General features: G+C 48.3%; 1 protein-coding gene across 10 annotated transcripts in view; it reads left to right on the top strand.

Annotated features, from left to right (window-relative positions):
- SHROOM3 (shroom family member 3) overlaps positions 1-14,131 on the top strand; it is a 283,531-nt gene that overhangs the window by 242,979 nt on the left and 26,421 nt on the right. For all 10 annotated transcript variants that reach the window (XM_059667934.1, XM_059667923.1, XM_059667969.1 and 7 more), the window contains 2 exons: positions 1,853-4,955; positions 11,442-11,515. In XM_059667934.1, the coding sequence (XP_059523917.1) occupies positions 1,853-4,955; positions 11,442-11,515 (3,177 nt within the window). The remainder of the gene's footprint in view (positions 1-1,852; positions 4,956-11,441; positions 11,516-14,131) is intronic.

Genomic DNA, 14,131 nt, shown 5'->3' with positions numbered 1-14,131 from the left:
AAGGAAGTCATCATGCTGAAGTGCCGTGAGCAAGAAGGAAAGCAATAGAAAATGAGGTAGCCAGACCACAGTAAGAACTCTGACACATTCATCTTGAGGGGGTAAGGCTCTCTGTGTAGGACTGAAGACCTTCACTCCAGGTTCTTCTTACCCACTATTCAGAGTGCCACCTTGGCCCGGCTGGAGTGGCTCAGTGGTTCAGCGTGATCCCATGAACCTGAAGGTCCCCAGTTTGATTCCCGGTCAGGACACAAGCTCAGGTGGCAGGTTTGATCCCAAGTAGGGTGCCTGCAGGAGGCAACTGGTCAATGTTTTCCTCTCTCTCTAAAAACATAAAAACATTTTTTTTTTAAAGAAAAGTTACATTCTTAAGGTTAGTCGTTAAAAATATAGTTTTCTTTTCCTTGAATTTCAGCACCAGTTTTGACTCAGAATATGGTCCTTTTAGATTAGGGGTGGGCAAACTTTTTGACTCGAGGGCCACAATGGGTTCTTAAACTGGACGGGAGGGCCGGAACAAAAGCATGGATGGAGTGTTTGTGTGAACTAATATAAATTCAAAGTAAACATCATTACATAAAAGGGTACGGTCTTTTTTTTTTAGTTTTATTCATTTCAAACGGGCCGGATCCGGCCCGCGGGCCGTAGTTTGCCCACGGCTGTTCTAGACTCTTGCCATATACTCTGGAGACAGTCCAGCCATTATGCATCATTACATATTCAATCAACCAAGACACCATATTTACTTACATGAGACCTAGAAATATAATAATAGCTCCATGAACTTTAATAGTGCGTAAGTGCCTATTCATGTAAAAGTGGAACCTCTTAAGCAAGAGCTCCTAGTGATTTTCCCTTCTTTAGAGAATCGTGAGTCACAGACATTTGAACCATGGAGACTGCTGTTTGATTTTTGAACCACTTACTCCTTCCTGTATGCCCTCCCGCCCCCAACATGCTGGGTAAAGTATATGCTAAGTTTATAATTAACGCTAATTATAAGGAATTTTGTTTTGAGGCAGCTTTCTAGGGTGTGCAGTGCCAGGATTGAGAGTCATCTCCCCTTCCCCAGTGAGGCTCTGAAAACCACCTGGAGGAGGAGCTCACAAAGGAGGTCTTACCTCCTGCGCGTATGAGAGGCTGAGCTCGGGCTTTGGGAGGTCGCCCATAGGTGATGGGCTTCATGATTAAGCTTCCCTCTCCTTCCGTGTCCCATCCGCTTTTTCTGACTCTAATTTCTCTCATTCAGCTGTGTGTTTAGCTTTCTCATCACAAACAAATAGTCTCCGGTACAATTGAGATTCCAGGAAGGTTGCCAGGGTGGAAGGCCTTCAATGCCATAAAAAGGAAAGATACTAACTAAAAACGTATACATGTATGCACAGTCTCCCTCACCCATTCACTTGCCTGGTCTCTAAGCATTTCCCCTTCTTCCCACAAATAGCCCCAAGAGACACAAAATTTCAGTGTCACTCACTCTTCCTCCTCTTCCTCTCCTCTTTCCTCCCCACCTCTCTCATTTCTTGGCACACACCGTCATTTCCAGCACATGGCAAGTCACGTGAGTGTGCCGCCTATGCCCGAAGGCTACATGGCTTCTTCCGTGCTCCCCGTTCCTCCCCTTGCAAGCCTGGGTGATTGATTAGAAGCACACACGGGTTACAGTGTTGGGCAATTACTCCTAGTAGCGGCGCACACGCAGGCAGAGGGAGGCCAAATATGGCTCTTTCCACCCACCCTTCCAAAAACCAAACATCGTGCGCCAGAGTACATTTATAAGCTGCGTCCTGTGCCTGAACCCTAAGCGGTAACAGCTCAGTGGTGCTGACTGCTTTGTCTTCCTTCCTTCCAGCTCCTCGACCAGTGACCTCTCCCACTATGACCATGCTTATCTGAGGCGGAGCCCTGACCAGTGCAGCTCCCAGGGGAGCATGGAGAGCCTGGAGCCCAGTGGGGGATACCCCGCCTGCCACCTTCTTTCCCCTGCCAAGTCCACCAGCAGCATCGACCAGCTCGGCCACCTCCATAGCAAGAGAGACTCGGCTTACAGCTCCTTCTCCACCAGCTCTAGCATCCTAGAGTACCCGCCCCCTGGCGTCCCGGGCCGGGAGTGGTCGGGCTCCATGGACACTTCTGCTCAAGGCGGCCTCCTGGACGGGATGAGGCAGGCAGACATTCGCTATGTCAAGACAGTCTATGACCCCCAGAGGGGCGTCTCGGCCGAGTACGAGGTGAACTCGTCAGCCCTGCTTCTTCCCGGGAGGGAGGCCCAAGCCTCAACAGACAGTCAGGGCTATGACAAAGGGCATCACGTTCCTCGGGGCCGGAGAGGGCCGCCCCCCTCCTGGAGCCAGCAGGGCCCCAGTTCCTTGGAGACCGCCATTGACAACCTGCCTCCGAAAGTGGGCGCACCGCTGCCCCCCGCTCGGAGAGACAGTTACGCAGCCTTTCGGCACAGAGAGCGGCCCAGCTCTTGGTCTAGCCTTGACCAGAAACGGTTCTGCCGGCCTCAGGCAAACTCTGCGGGCGCCCTGAAATCTCCCTTCGTGGAGGAACAGCTGCATACTGTGCTGGAGAAGAGTCCAGAGAGCAGCCCCCCGGTGAAGTCCAAGCATCAGTGTCCCCAGAAGGCCCAGCCTGGCCAACCTCTGCTGCCGACTGGCATCTACCCGGTACCATCCCTGGAGCCGCACTTCGCCCAGGTGCCTCAGCCCTCCGCGAGTAGTAACGGCACGCTCTACCCTGCCCTGGCCAAGGAGAGTGGCTATACGACTCCTCCGGGAGCCGGTGACAAGACAGCTACCCTTGATGAGAATGGAAACCAGAATGGATCTAGCAGGCCTGCGTTTGCCTTCTGTCAACCCCGAGAGCATGAATCTCTGTCCCTAGTAGAGAGAACACCTGAAACTCCGGTCAGATGTGCCCCCCTCAAAGTGCATTTCCCTTCGGTGCCTGAAAATGTGAAGGACACCTCCCCGAAGAAGCGCCTCGCACCTCTCCAGGGCAGCAGCCCACATCCCAGCGGGAGAAAGAGCCCCCACAGCAGCAAACCAGCTCCCACCTGCCACCGCATCCAGCCCCCTCAGGCTCAGGCCTGGCAGGTGGGCGACGGCAAGAGACCCTCCAGGCCCACCGAGCTGTGGGAGGGTGGTTCCCAAGACCACAATGCCAACCTACAGCAGGGGCTGGAGCGAGAAGGCCCAAGCCAGAGCCCGTCTAGCAACTTTGGCAAGACCAAGTCGGCCTTCTCCTCTCTTCAGAACATTCCCGAGAGTCTAAGAAGGCAGAGCAGCCAGGAGGTAGGAGGCAGCCCCAAGGCAGAGGGCCCTGGACGGAAAGTGGCTCCCGATCACAGGAGCCATCCGGACAGGCCGGTTCCCTGCCCAGGGCCTGAGGGCAAAGCCAGTGCAGTGACCTCTTTCCCCCTTTCGGACGCAAGGCTGGAGGAGCCGCCCTCCCCGCCACACCCGCAGACGTCCAGCCTGGGCCGGAGGCGGCTCAGCTCCAGCAGCACCTCGGCCCTGCCCGGAAGCTTCCAGCACGGGCAGCCCCACTGCTCGGTGCTGGAGAAGGTCTCCAAGATCGAGCAGCGCGAGCAGGGGCGCCAGCGGCCCCCGAGTGTGGGCAGCTCCGTGAATGGCTGCACCTACCGGCCCAGCAGGATGGCCCCGACTTCCAGGAACGACTTCCAGGAGACAAACGCCAATATCCGCCTTTCCGAGCCCACGGAACCCCTAGGCAACGGGGAGCACCCCTTCAAAAACGGGGACCCGAAGCTGGAAGAAGTCTCCTGGCAGCCATGTAGTCAGCAGGTGAAGAGGGGCGCCGAGGGCAGCCGGGGCGCCCCGCTCCGAGGCAGCGAGCCCCCGAGGCGGGACAGCCAGCTGCTCCGCAGCCAGAGCACCTTCCAGCTCTTCGGCGAGGCCGAGGAGGAGGCCCGGTGGCGGGACCCCAGGCCGGGCACCCCCGAGTCTCCGGTGCTGGACGCCCCTTTCAGCCGCGCCTACAGGAACAGCATCAAGGACGCACAGACGCGCGTGCTGGGGGCCACCTCCTTCCGCCGCCGGGACCTGGAGCCCGGGACGGCGGGGGCTTCCCGGGCCTGGCGCCCGCGACCAGCCTCGGCCCACGTGGGGCTGCGGAGTCCGGAGGCCCCGGTATCCGCCTCCCCACACACCCCACGGGAGCGGCACAGCGTGACCCCCGCCACGGGCGACCGGCCGGCGCCCCCTGTGGCCCGGAGAGGGCCCCGCCGGCGCCTGGACCCCGAGCAGAAGAAGCGCTCCTACTCGGAGCCCGAGAAGATGAACGAGGTGGGGGTCTCGGAGGAGGCCGAGCCCGCACCCCTGGGCCCGCAGAGGGCGGCGCTGCGTTTCCCGGAGAGCACGGTGGCCAACCGGCGCCGCATCTTCGAGCGGGACGGCAAGGCCTGCTCCACGCTCAGCCTGTCGGGGCCGGAGCTGAAGCAGTTCCAGCAGAGCGCCCTGGCCGACTACGTGCAGCGCAAGACGGGCAAGCGGCCCGGCCCCGCCGCGGGCGGCGGCCTCCCGGAGCCGGGGCTGCAGGAGCGCGCGCCCGGCACCTACCTGCCGCCCGGCCTCACCGCGGCCGCCAGCCTCTGTTCCCTGCGGGAGCCCGGCCTGCAGCCCCGCAGGGAGGCCGCGCTCCTGCTGGAGCCCCCGCGTGGCGCCCGAGATCGCAGCAGCTCCTTCGCGGGCGGCCGCCTCCTGGGAGAAAGGCGGCGCGGGGACCCAGCCCAGAGGGAGCTGCTGGGTGGAGCTAACGGCAACCAGAAGATGGACAGGACCCCTGGGGAGCCCTCCTCGTGGGGGGCCGCGGCCGGGAGGGCCGGGAAGTCCATGTCCGCCGAGGACCTGCTGGAGCGCTCGGATTTCCTGGCGGCCCCTGTCCACGTGAGGTCACGGTCCTCTCCCACCACCCACCAGAAGCTCCAGGTAGGTGCCGCCAGCAGACCCCGGGCACGTGCTTTGGGCCCTGGAAGCTGCATTGCTTCTCCTCTACCCCGTCCTTCCCCCTTCAATGCTCCTTTTACATGCAGAAGAGTAGCCTTTCTTTTCAAGAGATCATTTCTTTCTCCGTGCCCCATCAGCCTTACAGAGACAAGTAAATGTGGATATTCATGTCGTTGTATAGATTTCTTAAATAGATACATAAATCTTACATGGATATCTTTATATGTTTGCGTGTGTATATGTGTATGTGTGTGTGTGTATATATAGAATACATATTATATGTAAGTACTTCATTTTAGGAGGTCACTCACCTCTCTGCAAGAATGTGTGGTTAGGAAAAGTTAGGGATTATCTTTTTTGTCTTTTTTTAATTCAAGGAATAGAGGCTGTCTCGGGTTTTAAATATTTTAGCTTTGCACCCTCTATGTTTCTGTTGGACTTCTGCATTTGCAAAATAGAATTATTGACTTTAGAAGGTTATTGAGTGCCAGGCCCTCAGATGAGTCTGCTTTACATTTATCTCATTAATCCTCACAATAATCCTGTGCAGTAGTATATTATCCATATCAAACCCCTGCTTCTCTGACTCACATCTGAGCTCTCTCTGTGTACTATCCTGGTGAGAAAGGAGAATGAATCCCAGACATTTCAATTCTCAGATAAAAGGATTTTCTAATAAAGGCTCTAAACTATGCAAAGATTGTGAAGTGCTTTCCAGGGGAAATTTCAGGCAGAGCTATAAATAGACCTGAGCACTCTGACTCCCAGGCGTCTATGAATTTCCCTAATTCTTAGCCCCTCCTCAAGCTCCACATTCCACTGCCTATCAATGGCCTCTCTCATGGCTCCCTTTCTACCTAAGGAGATAGGAATTCACATATATGTTAGCACAGGGGAGACCATCCCTCCATTCCCCCTCTCAAATCCTGTTTTTCCTGGCAGAAAAGTCAAGGATTGGGGGTTGTGTGTGGGAGGCAGTATTTGGAGGAAACAACTTCAGACAAAGAAAGATTCAGTCATTACTGCCTGAGAAGTATGTTTACAGCACTGCTTGTGAAACGCACGTACACACAGCCTTCTGAGCAAAAATACTGTGCCCTCCCAGGTATTTCCTGTTCAGGAATATTCAGAAATACTTTCTCTCCAGTATAAGCTAAAGCACACACAAATCTATAGAGGCAATCCTCCATAACAGTGGTTCTCAACCTTCCTAATGCTGCGGCCCTTCAATACAGTTCTTTATGTTGTAGTGACCCCTAATTTCATTGTTACAAATTGAACATTGAACATAATTAAAGCATAGTGACTAATCACAAAAACAATATGTAATTATATATGTGTTTTCTGATGGTCTTAGGCGACCCCTGTGAAGGGTTGTTCGACCCCCAAAGGGGTCGCGACCCACAGGTTGAGAACCGCTGCTCTGTAAGACTTCGCTAGCCATTTTCCTCCCCTTCAGAATGAACTAAGCTAATTTCCACTCCTCATCCTACCACTAAAACACTTTTTAAAATTTATTTATTTTTATTGATATGAGAGAAACTTTGGTTTGTTGTTCCACTTATTTATGCATTCATTAGTTGTTTCTTGTTAGGTGCACTGACTGGGGATCAAACCTGCCACCTTGGCTATTGGGACAATGCTCTAACCCAGTGGTCAGCAAACTCATTAGTCAACAGAGCCAAATATCAACAGTACAACGATTGAAATTTCTTTTGAGAGCCAAATTTTTTAAACTTAAACTATATAGGTAGGTACCTTGTTATTAACTTAATTAGGGTACTCCTAAGGCTTAGGAAGAGCCACACTCAAGGGGCCAAAGAGCCGCATGTGGCTCGTGAGCCGCAGTTTGCCAACCACTGCTCTAACCAACTGAGCTATCCAGCCAGGGCACTAACGCACTTTTAAATCCTTATATGTAACATGCAGTTGCAGCTAGTTTGATGGGCTTCAGTCATTCAGTGCATAGCTACAGAACAAACATTTTCTTCATTTTGCTCCACATGTTTTAAAGAAAACAGAATGTTCAGGCAAAAACTGGATCCTCTTCTGGTTTGTTTTGTTTTGGTTTTTTAGCCACCACTAGATGTCATCATCCTCTCTTGGAGAAGCAGTTAGATACGAATGTTATTTTGCCTTCCCTCCACATATATTTCTCAAACCTGGTAAAGTGGGAAATAAAGCTAAAACATAGGTGCTATAGATTCCTCCAAACCCAGTTACATACTTTATATTATTTGAAAGGCTTTCTAGAAAGACAACTAAATACAGAACATTATTTAGGCACCCTGTTCAATAGAGTACCATATTTAGATAGTATTTAATTTGGGGACTATGACATCAGAGGAGGAAAGTGTTTCAAAATTAAATATTTTATCTGTGCTGTTTTGCTCCTACAAATTCTGCAAATAGGTTACCATCCCCCCGATTGTAATTGTGCCAAGACTGTTCTTGAGGTTCCTTCTTCCATCAGCCAGATCTTGCCTGCCCTGGGACCTGGTCATGGCGGTATCTGATCCATTTTCTTCATACCTTATTTGTAGAGCTAGTTAAAAACAAAGCAGAAGTAGTCTCACCACATAATGATTGTGGTTATTTCAAAACGTTACATTCTTTTATTTTAAAAAAAACCCAGGAACTTTATCATTAAGAATTGGTGAGGGCGTTAAGAATTTTTCTGATCCCAGCTTAGAGAACTCCATGAAATTAAGTGACCCAGAGCAAGCATGTCAAACTCCCGGCCGGCAGGCCACATGCCTCATTTAAATAACAACATGCTTGCTGTAGAGACCATCCGAGTTAAACCCAAAATATGGAGTCTCTTCTGGTGCTGGCTCAGTCTTCGGCATCCTGAACAAATGTTACTTGTTCTGTCCAGCCAGCCAGATGCTAATAGAGCAGGATTTTACAAGCTTTGGACAAGGATTCAAGCTCCTTTTCAAAAATTTATAAGGACAGTTTCTGCCTCCAAAATAAGGTCAACATGGAAATAAATTCCTCTGCTTAGGAAATTGATTATTCGTTGGCCTGAAATAATGACTGCAGAAGGCTGCCACCTCCTGGAACCAGAGACCTACTCATACTCAGCAGGCTTGGCCTCTTCTCAGCCAGCTGTGGTCCACTCTGAACACGCAGCCTCCCATTACCTCTCCTTTCATTCCTGGTCATTCCAAAGGTGTACTTGCTGAACAAGTGGATATTAGTGATGGAACTGACGGGCACAACAAATTCTTGCCTATTTCCTACTTTTTAGAGACTTTGTAAAACAACCTTTCTTAAGTAGCTGGGCCCTGCAGAAAAATATTCAAACATTTCAGCCTCTGAGACAGAAATTTATACCTCTTCACAGCATAGATCTAAAATGCAGAAGAGGCTATAAAAATAAACCTGCGAAGAAGTAAGATTCCTAGTGAGGAATTTTTTTTTCCAGATGCTGAGTTAGAGGCTGCTCTGGTTCTCACTGTATTTTCAGAGACCTTTGTTTCTGATATGTAACACATTCACCATGTGATGGCGTGCCAGACATTTCATTGCGGAGGAAATGGCTCGATGCATGGATTCTGGAGAGTGCAGCTTGTAAATCATGGTTAGCACCTCTCAACAAGCGCCATTCCAGCTTGTGGATAAATAACAGAATCAACTTTCCACAAAATGTAAAATTACAAATAGCTACTAATAACCAGATGTGCACTATGTGCCAGTCATTGTACTACGTGTTCTTGTAAGTATGAAATGAATTCTGACATCTATGCAAAGAGGTAGATAGAGTTGCTATCCCTATATTACAGAAGGGCACTGAGGCACAGAAAGGGTAAGAAATTTGCCCAAGGTAGTGGGAGCAAGGTTTTGACCCCATACTCTCTTCAAGTCATTATAGCATGCTGCCTCCTTAAATAAAAAAAGGTTGGGGAGCAGCGAGGGAGGTGAGAATTAAACATCTTATATATAAAACTTCAGCTAATAAATCTATTTCATTTTAAAGTGTATTCATTACTGTTATTTACCTTTTTAATACCACTTTAAGATTTTTTAAATGGATTTCTAATTCATTTTAGCAGATGCTGGACACTGATATTCCAAAGTAGATGAATATTGTTGATTTCATATTTCATTGGTCACAGAGAAATTAGGATTTCTAACTCAACCCAAAGCAAGAGTGAGGATTTGCATTCAACAGGCTTTAGGTCTATAGTTTTAAGTATGCTGTGCCTAATGAAGAATAAAAAACCAGTTAAGTCAGTCATCAGAAATCAGGAATAATTAAAAAACACACATAAGTATTTCTTCCATAGTCCCTGCTTTTCTCTAAATTCCCCTATATGTACTGTACATTTCTTACCGGTTTGTAGCAAATCAAGTCTTCTTTAACAGTGAACATATGCCTAATCAAAACAAGTAAATACAACAGAAATTTATCCTCCTCTGGCTTTTACTGGATTGGGAAGGCATTTTCCTTCTGTCCAAATGGTTTTGTTTTTTTATTCCCCACCCAAGGACATTTGTTGTTGTTGTTGTTTTAATATATATATATTTATTTCAGAGGGGAAGGGAAAAGAAGAGAGATAGAAACATCAGTGATGAGAATCATTGATAGCCTGCTTCCGGCATGCCCTCCACTGGGGGTCCAGCCTGCAACCTGGGCATGTGCCTTGACCAGGAATTGAACCATGACCTCCTGGTTCATAGGTAGACGCTCAACCACTGAGCCACGCCAGTTGGGCCGAGGATATGTTTTTATTGCTCTCTAGAGAGAGGAAGAGAGAGAGACAGACAGACAGATGGGTTGCCCCTCCTCCATGCACCCAACCAGGGATCAACCAGGAACCTTTTTGGTGTGCATGACGATGCTCCAACCAAGTTTTGTTGACAGGAGATTTAGAGAGTTCTCTCAACAGCCTATTCCTGAGTCTAACTTCTTTTATTTTACCCACACTAACATAAATATCAACTTAAGTTCATACTGTAATTCAAAGGAAATGGCAGAATGGGAAACTATATTTAAAAGTTATACTGGGTTAGGAGCTTACAGAGGACCTAGAGGCTTCCCCAATTAATTATTGGCAAAGCTTCACATTCATGTCAGCAGAGAAGGTGCAGCAGGGAAGGACTTTAAAAGGGCCACAAGGTTTCCTGGAGAGCAGGAATTCCCATTCCCTAAAGTGGTCATTGAGCAAATCAGAGACGTGGAATTCCTTTCTCTCGAAGCACTGATGTCTGGTTGCACCCACCTCAGCTGCCACTCAGCTTGCTAAAATTACCAAGAAAGGCCCTGTGTTTCGAAGCGATCATGGTTTGAATCCTGGCTCCTCTACCTACTTAACTGTGTGGGTGGGTAAACTACTTAACCTTTCTGAGATGCAATTACCTCTCCTCTCCCCATTGTTCTAGATTAAATTACAGAATAAATGTCATGTACCTAACTCAACTCTAGGCTCCTAATTTGAGGACTGTAAGGAATTGAGCAGTGTCCGGCACAAAGTAAATGCCCAATAAGTGTTAGCTGCAGTTACCAATAATCTTCGAGTGTTGGTTTCTTCTTTGTGCCTACTGCCTTTGGCTCTTTTATTGCTCATTAGTACCTGCACCACTGCCTGGGGGTGGGGAGGGGGGGAGAAAATTGGGGTAGAAAGCAATGAGCTCTGTGGAAAGCATTAAGCTCCTTGGACAGATTAAGTGATGAAATAATTGCTGAAATTAAATGTAGAGGCAATGTATGGATTTCATTTCTTGTTTTCTACCTAGTAGCATAAATAATTGAGAGCTAAATGTTTTATCATCAATGGCAACATTGTCTTCATCAGGGACTTATTCACCTGGGCAAAACTTTATCAAAAACTGACCTAGGATCCTTTCAGGAAACCAATAATACCCATATTAAAAACAAAAAGAAACAAGTAATGACTACCTGAAAAGGCCCAAAGACATTGATATTACATGTGGGTAAAACATTTTAAACCCAGAGAGAACATATTTCAGCTTGATTACACGTCAGATTCATATCTTCTGGAATTATAAGTCAGAACGTCGAAGGTTTTTGCTAAATGTCATGCACTATCCTGGCATCTCCCGTTATTTCCTATTGCTGTTTCAGAAAGTTGGCCCTTTGAATTAATTTTTGTCATTTCAAGGATAGCAGTTGTTTTGAACCCTAGAGATAATTATCAGCCTTCTCTTGCTTAGAAAGTGCCCGTGTGAGGAGAAGCACTTGGTGAGACAGACTGAGGTTGAAATCCTAGCTCTGCCACTGAGACCTTGGGGAAGTTAACCTCTTTGGGCCCGCTTCCTCATCGGCGCGGTGGGATTCACAGTCCTTCCCGGGGCTTTGAGGAGAAACGGCGGTATGGGAGAGTGCCACCATGGTGCCTGACAACAGATAGCAGGCCTCCAGTGACTATTCTTGCTCCTTCCTGCCTCCACCCCCTCAAGTAAATTTGTTGGTAATAATGCTGTGCCTTTCTTGTGTTTCAGGATGTGCTTTTGGGAGAAAACAATGGCTCTGGTCTTGTGAAGGATCCATGTTACTTGGCTGGCCCTGGACCCAGGTATGTGTGATGCCCTCTGCCTTATGAATGCTGCTAGAGTTCAACGTTTCTATGCCTCTGAATAAGAAATTGAAATGTGATATTGCGATGTTTCATTGTGTCCTGTGCTGCCTTCTCCATTTGTCTAGGCTGTGGGGAACTTTTTTATTTGTAGATAACTTTCTCTAAAAATAACACTTGTTCAAAGTAGATTCTGAATGTGTGCTGGTAAGGCAACGTTTGGCTTCTAATAAGCTTCGCATCAGAGTAGTTCGTGGATATGCTCTTCTCATGCTCACCTGTGCTTTCACACATGGGGCCTCTCTCATGTGGCTGATCTTTACCAGTTCCGTGTGCATAGGGCCGGCCTGGTGACTAAAGTGCTCAGAGAGGATCGAGCATTTCACAAATGGCTTCACGTAAGGAGGCAAACTCACAGGAAGCACCTGAAGTAAAAAATAATGCTCCTAAATCATAATGTTTCAGCACTAAAGGATCCTATATAATAAAAGCCTAATATGCTAATTGTTCCCTTGACTGGGAGTTCGACCAGGGGGTGAGGCCGGCCAGCCAACCACCTGCGGCCCCTCCCCCCAGCTGGTCCCGTCGGGGGAAGAGAGGCCCCAGCCAGCAGCTGAGAGCCACTAGGGACCGTACCTGTGCACAAATTTCATGCACTGGGCCTCTAGTATAATATAACAGAAAAAGTCATTTTAAAAATTTATCATCAGCCCTAGCTGGTTTGGCTCAGTGGATAAAGTGTTGGCCTGTGGACTGAAGGGTCGTGGGTTCGATTCCAGTCAAGGGCACATGCCTGGGTTGCAGGCTCGATTCCCACTTAGGGATGAGTGGGAGGCAGCCGATTGATGGTTCTCTCTCATCATTGATGTTTCTATTTCTATCCCTCTTGCTTCATCTCTGAAATCAATAAACAAATTAAAAATTAAATTTAAAAAATGTTTATCATCAAAATCATTTTTCCCAGGTAGAAAAATATAATGGGCAGTTATTTAGAATTTGAATTTTTTAACTAGTCACATGGAGCTAAATAAGTAGAAAATTCTAAAGAGAGTTTCCCCTGAACCATATGCCTGTGTATATTAGTTTTAGTGCGGCATCATAGAGCTAGCTACTATAATCTACTTACTAATGATGGTGCATTTAAACCCTCCCTACTACCTGCCATGTTTTTCAAGCCAGTACCCTAATTTTTATTATAATTCATGCAGTCATTGTTTCCCTCTTTTTCTTTATTCACCTTCTCAATAAGTCACCCTAAAACTGTCACTTAGGAGCAGCCAACGTGGTCAGGAAGTGATGTTAAGTTCCCACCTCCACTGCCAAGAGCAGCCTTCCACAGTTCTGTGCTCTTGCTCCTGTGGCTGGGCCTAAAGTGAATAAGTATTCCAGGTGAGGCCGAGGACTTTGGTTAGTTTGGGTGCATTAATTAAATCCTAGAGACAAAGGAAAACTCAGTGAACTAGAGCACTGCCAAAAGAGAACTGGTCTGAAGTCAAAGGTGAGACTAAACTCAACCATTAAAAAATCAAATAGCTGCCCTACCTGGTTTAGCTCAGGGTGGATAGAGCGTCAGCCTGCGGACTGAAGGGTCCCAAGTTCGTTTCCAGTGAAGGGCACATGCCCGGGTTGTGGGCTCAATCCCCAGTGGGCTCTCTCATCATTGATGTTTCTTTCTCTCTCTCTCCCTCATTCTTCCTCTCTGAAATCAATAAAAATATTTTAAAAAGTAAAAAATCAAATAGCTCATTCATAAACAAGGCTTGAATAGCCTGGCCTGTGTGGCTCAGTGTTTGAGCTTTGACCCATGAACCAGGAGGTCATGGTTCGATTCCTGGTCAGGGCACATGCACAGGTTGCAGGCTTGATCCCCAGTGTGGGGCGTGCAGAAGGCAGCTGGTCAGTGATTCTCCTTCATCGTTGATATTTCTATCTCTCTCTTCCTCTCCCTTGCTCACTCTGAAATGAATAAAAAACATATTTTGAAAAAAAAATAAAAAGGGCTGGAATAGACATTTCACCAAAGACGATAGTCAGGTGGCAAACAAGCATGTAAAAAGATTAGAGGCTTGGTGCACAAAGTTTTTGCACGGGGGTGTGTGTCCCTCAGCCCAGCCTGCACCCTCTTCAATCAGGGCACCCCTCGAAGGATGTCCAACTGCAGTCGGACATCCCTCTCACAATCTAGGACTGCTGGCTCCCAACCGCTCGCCTATCTGCCTGCCTGATTGCCCCTAACTGCTTCTGCCTGCCAGCCTGATCACCCCCTAACCACTTCCCTGCCAGCCTGATTGACACCTAACTGCTCCCCTGCAGGCCTGGTCCCCCCCTCACTGCCCTCCCCTGCAGTCCTGATTGCCCCCAAGTGCCCTCCCTTTCAGGCCTGGCCCTTCCCAATTGCCCTCTCCTGCTGGCCTGATTGCCCACAACTGCCCTCCCTTGCAGGCCATCTTGTGTGTTGGAGTGAAGGTCAATTTGCATATTACTTCTTTATTATATAGGCTATTCTACATCACTAATTATTAGAGAAATACAAATCAAAACCCCATTGAGATACCATCTCACACCCATCAGGAGTATTAAGATAACTATTATTGGGGGGGGAAAAGTGTTGGTGAG

Source organism: Myotis daubentonii, chromosome 1 (assembly GCF_963259705.1).
Source record: "Myotis daubentonii chromosome 1, mMyoDau2.1, whole genome shotgun sequence".
Taxonomy (NCBI): Eukaryota; Metazoa; Chordata; class Mammalia; order Chiroptera; family Vespertilionidae; genus Myotis; species Myotis daubentonii.
The sequence above is the reverse complement of the archived record's forward strand: the minus strand, read 5'-3'. Positions and strand labels throughout refer to the sequence as shown.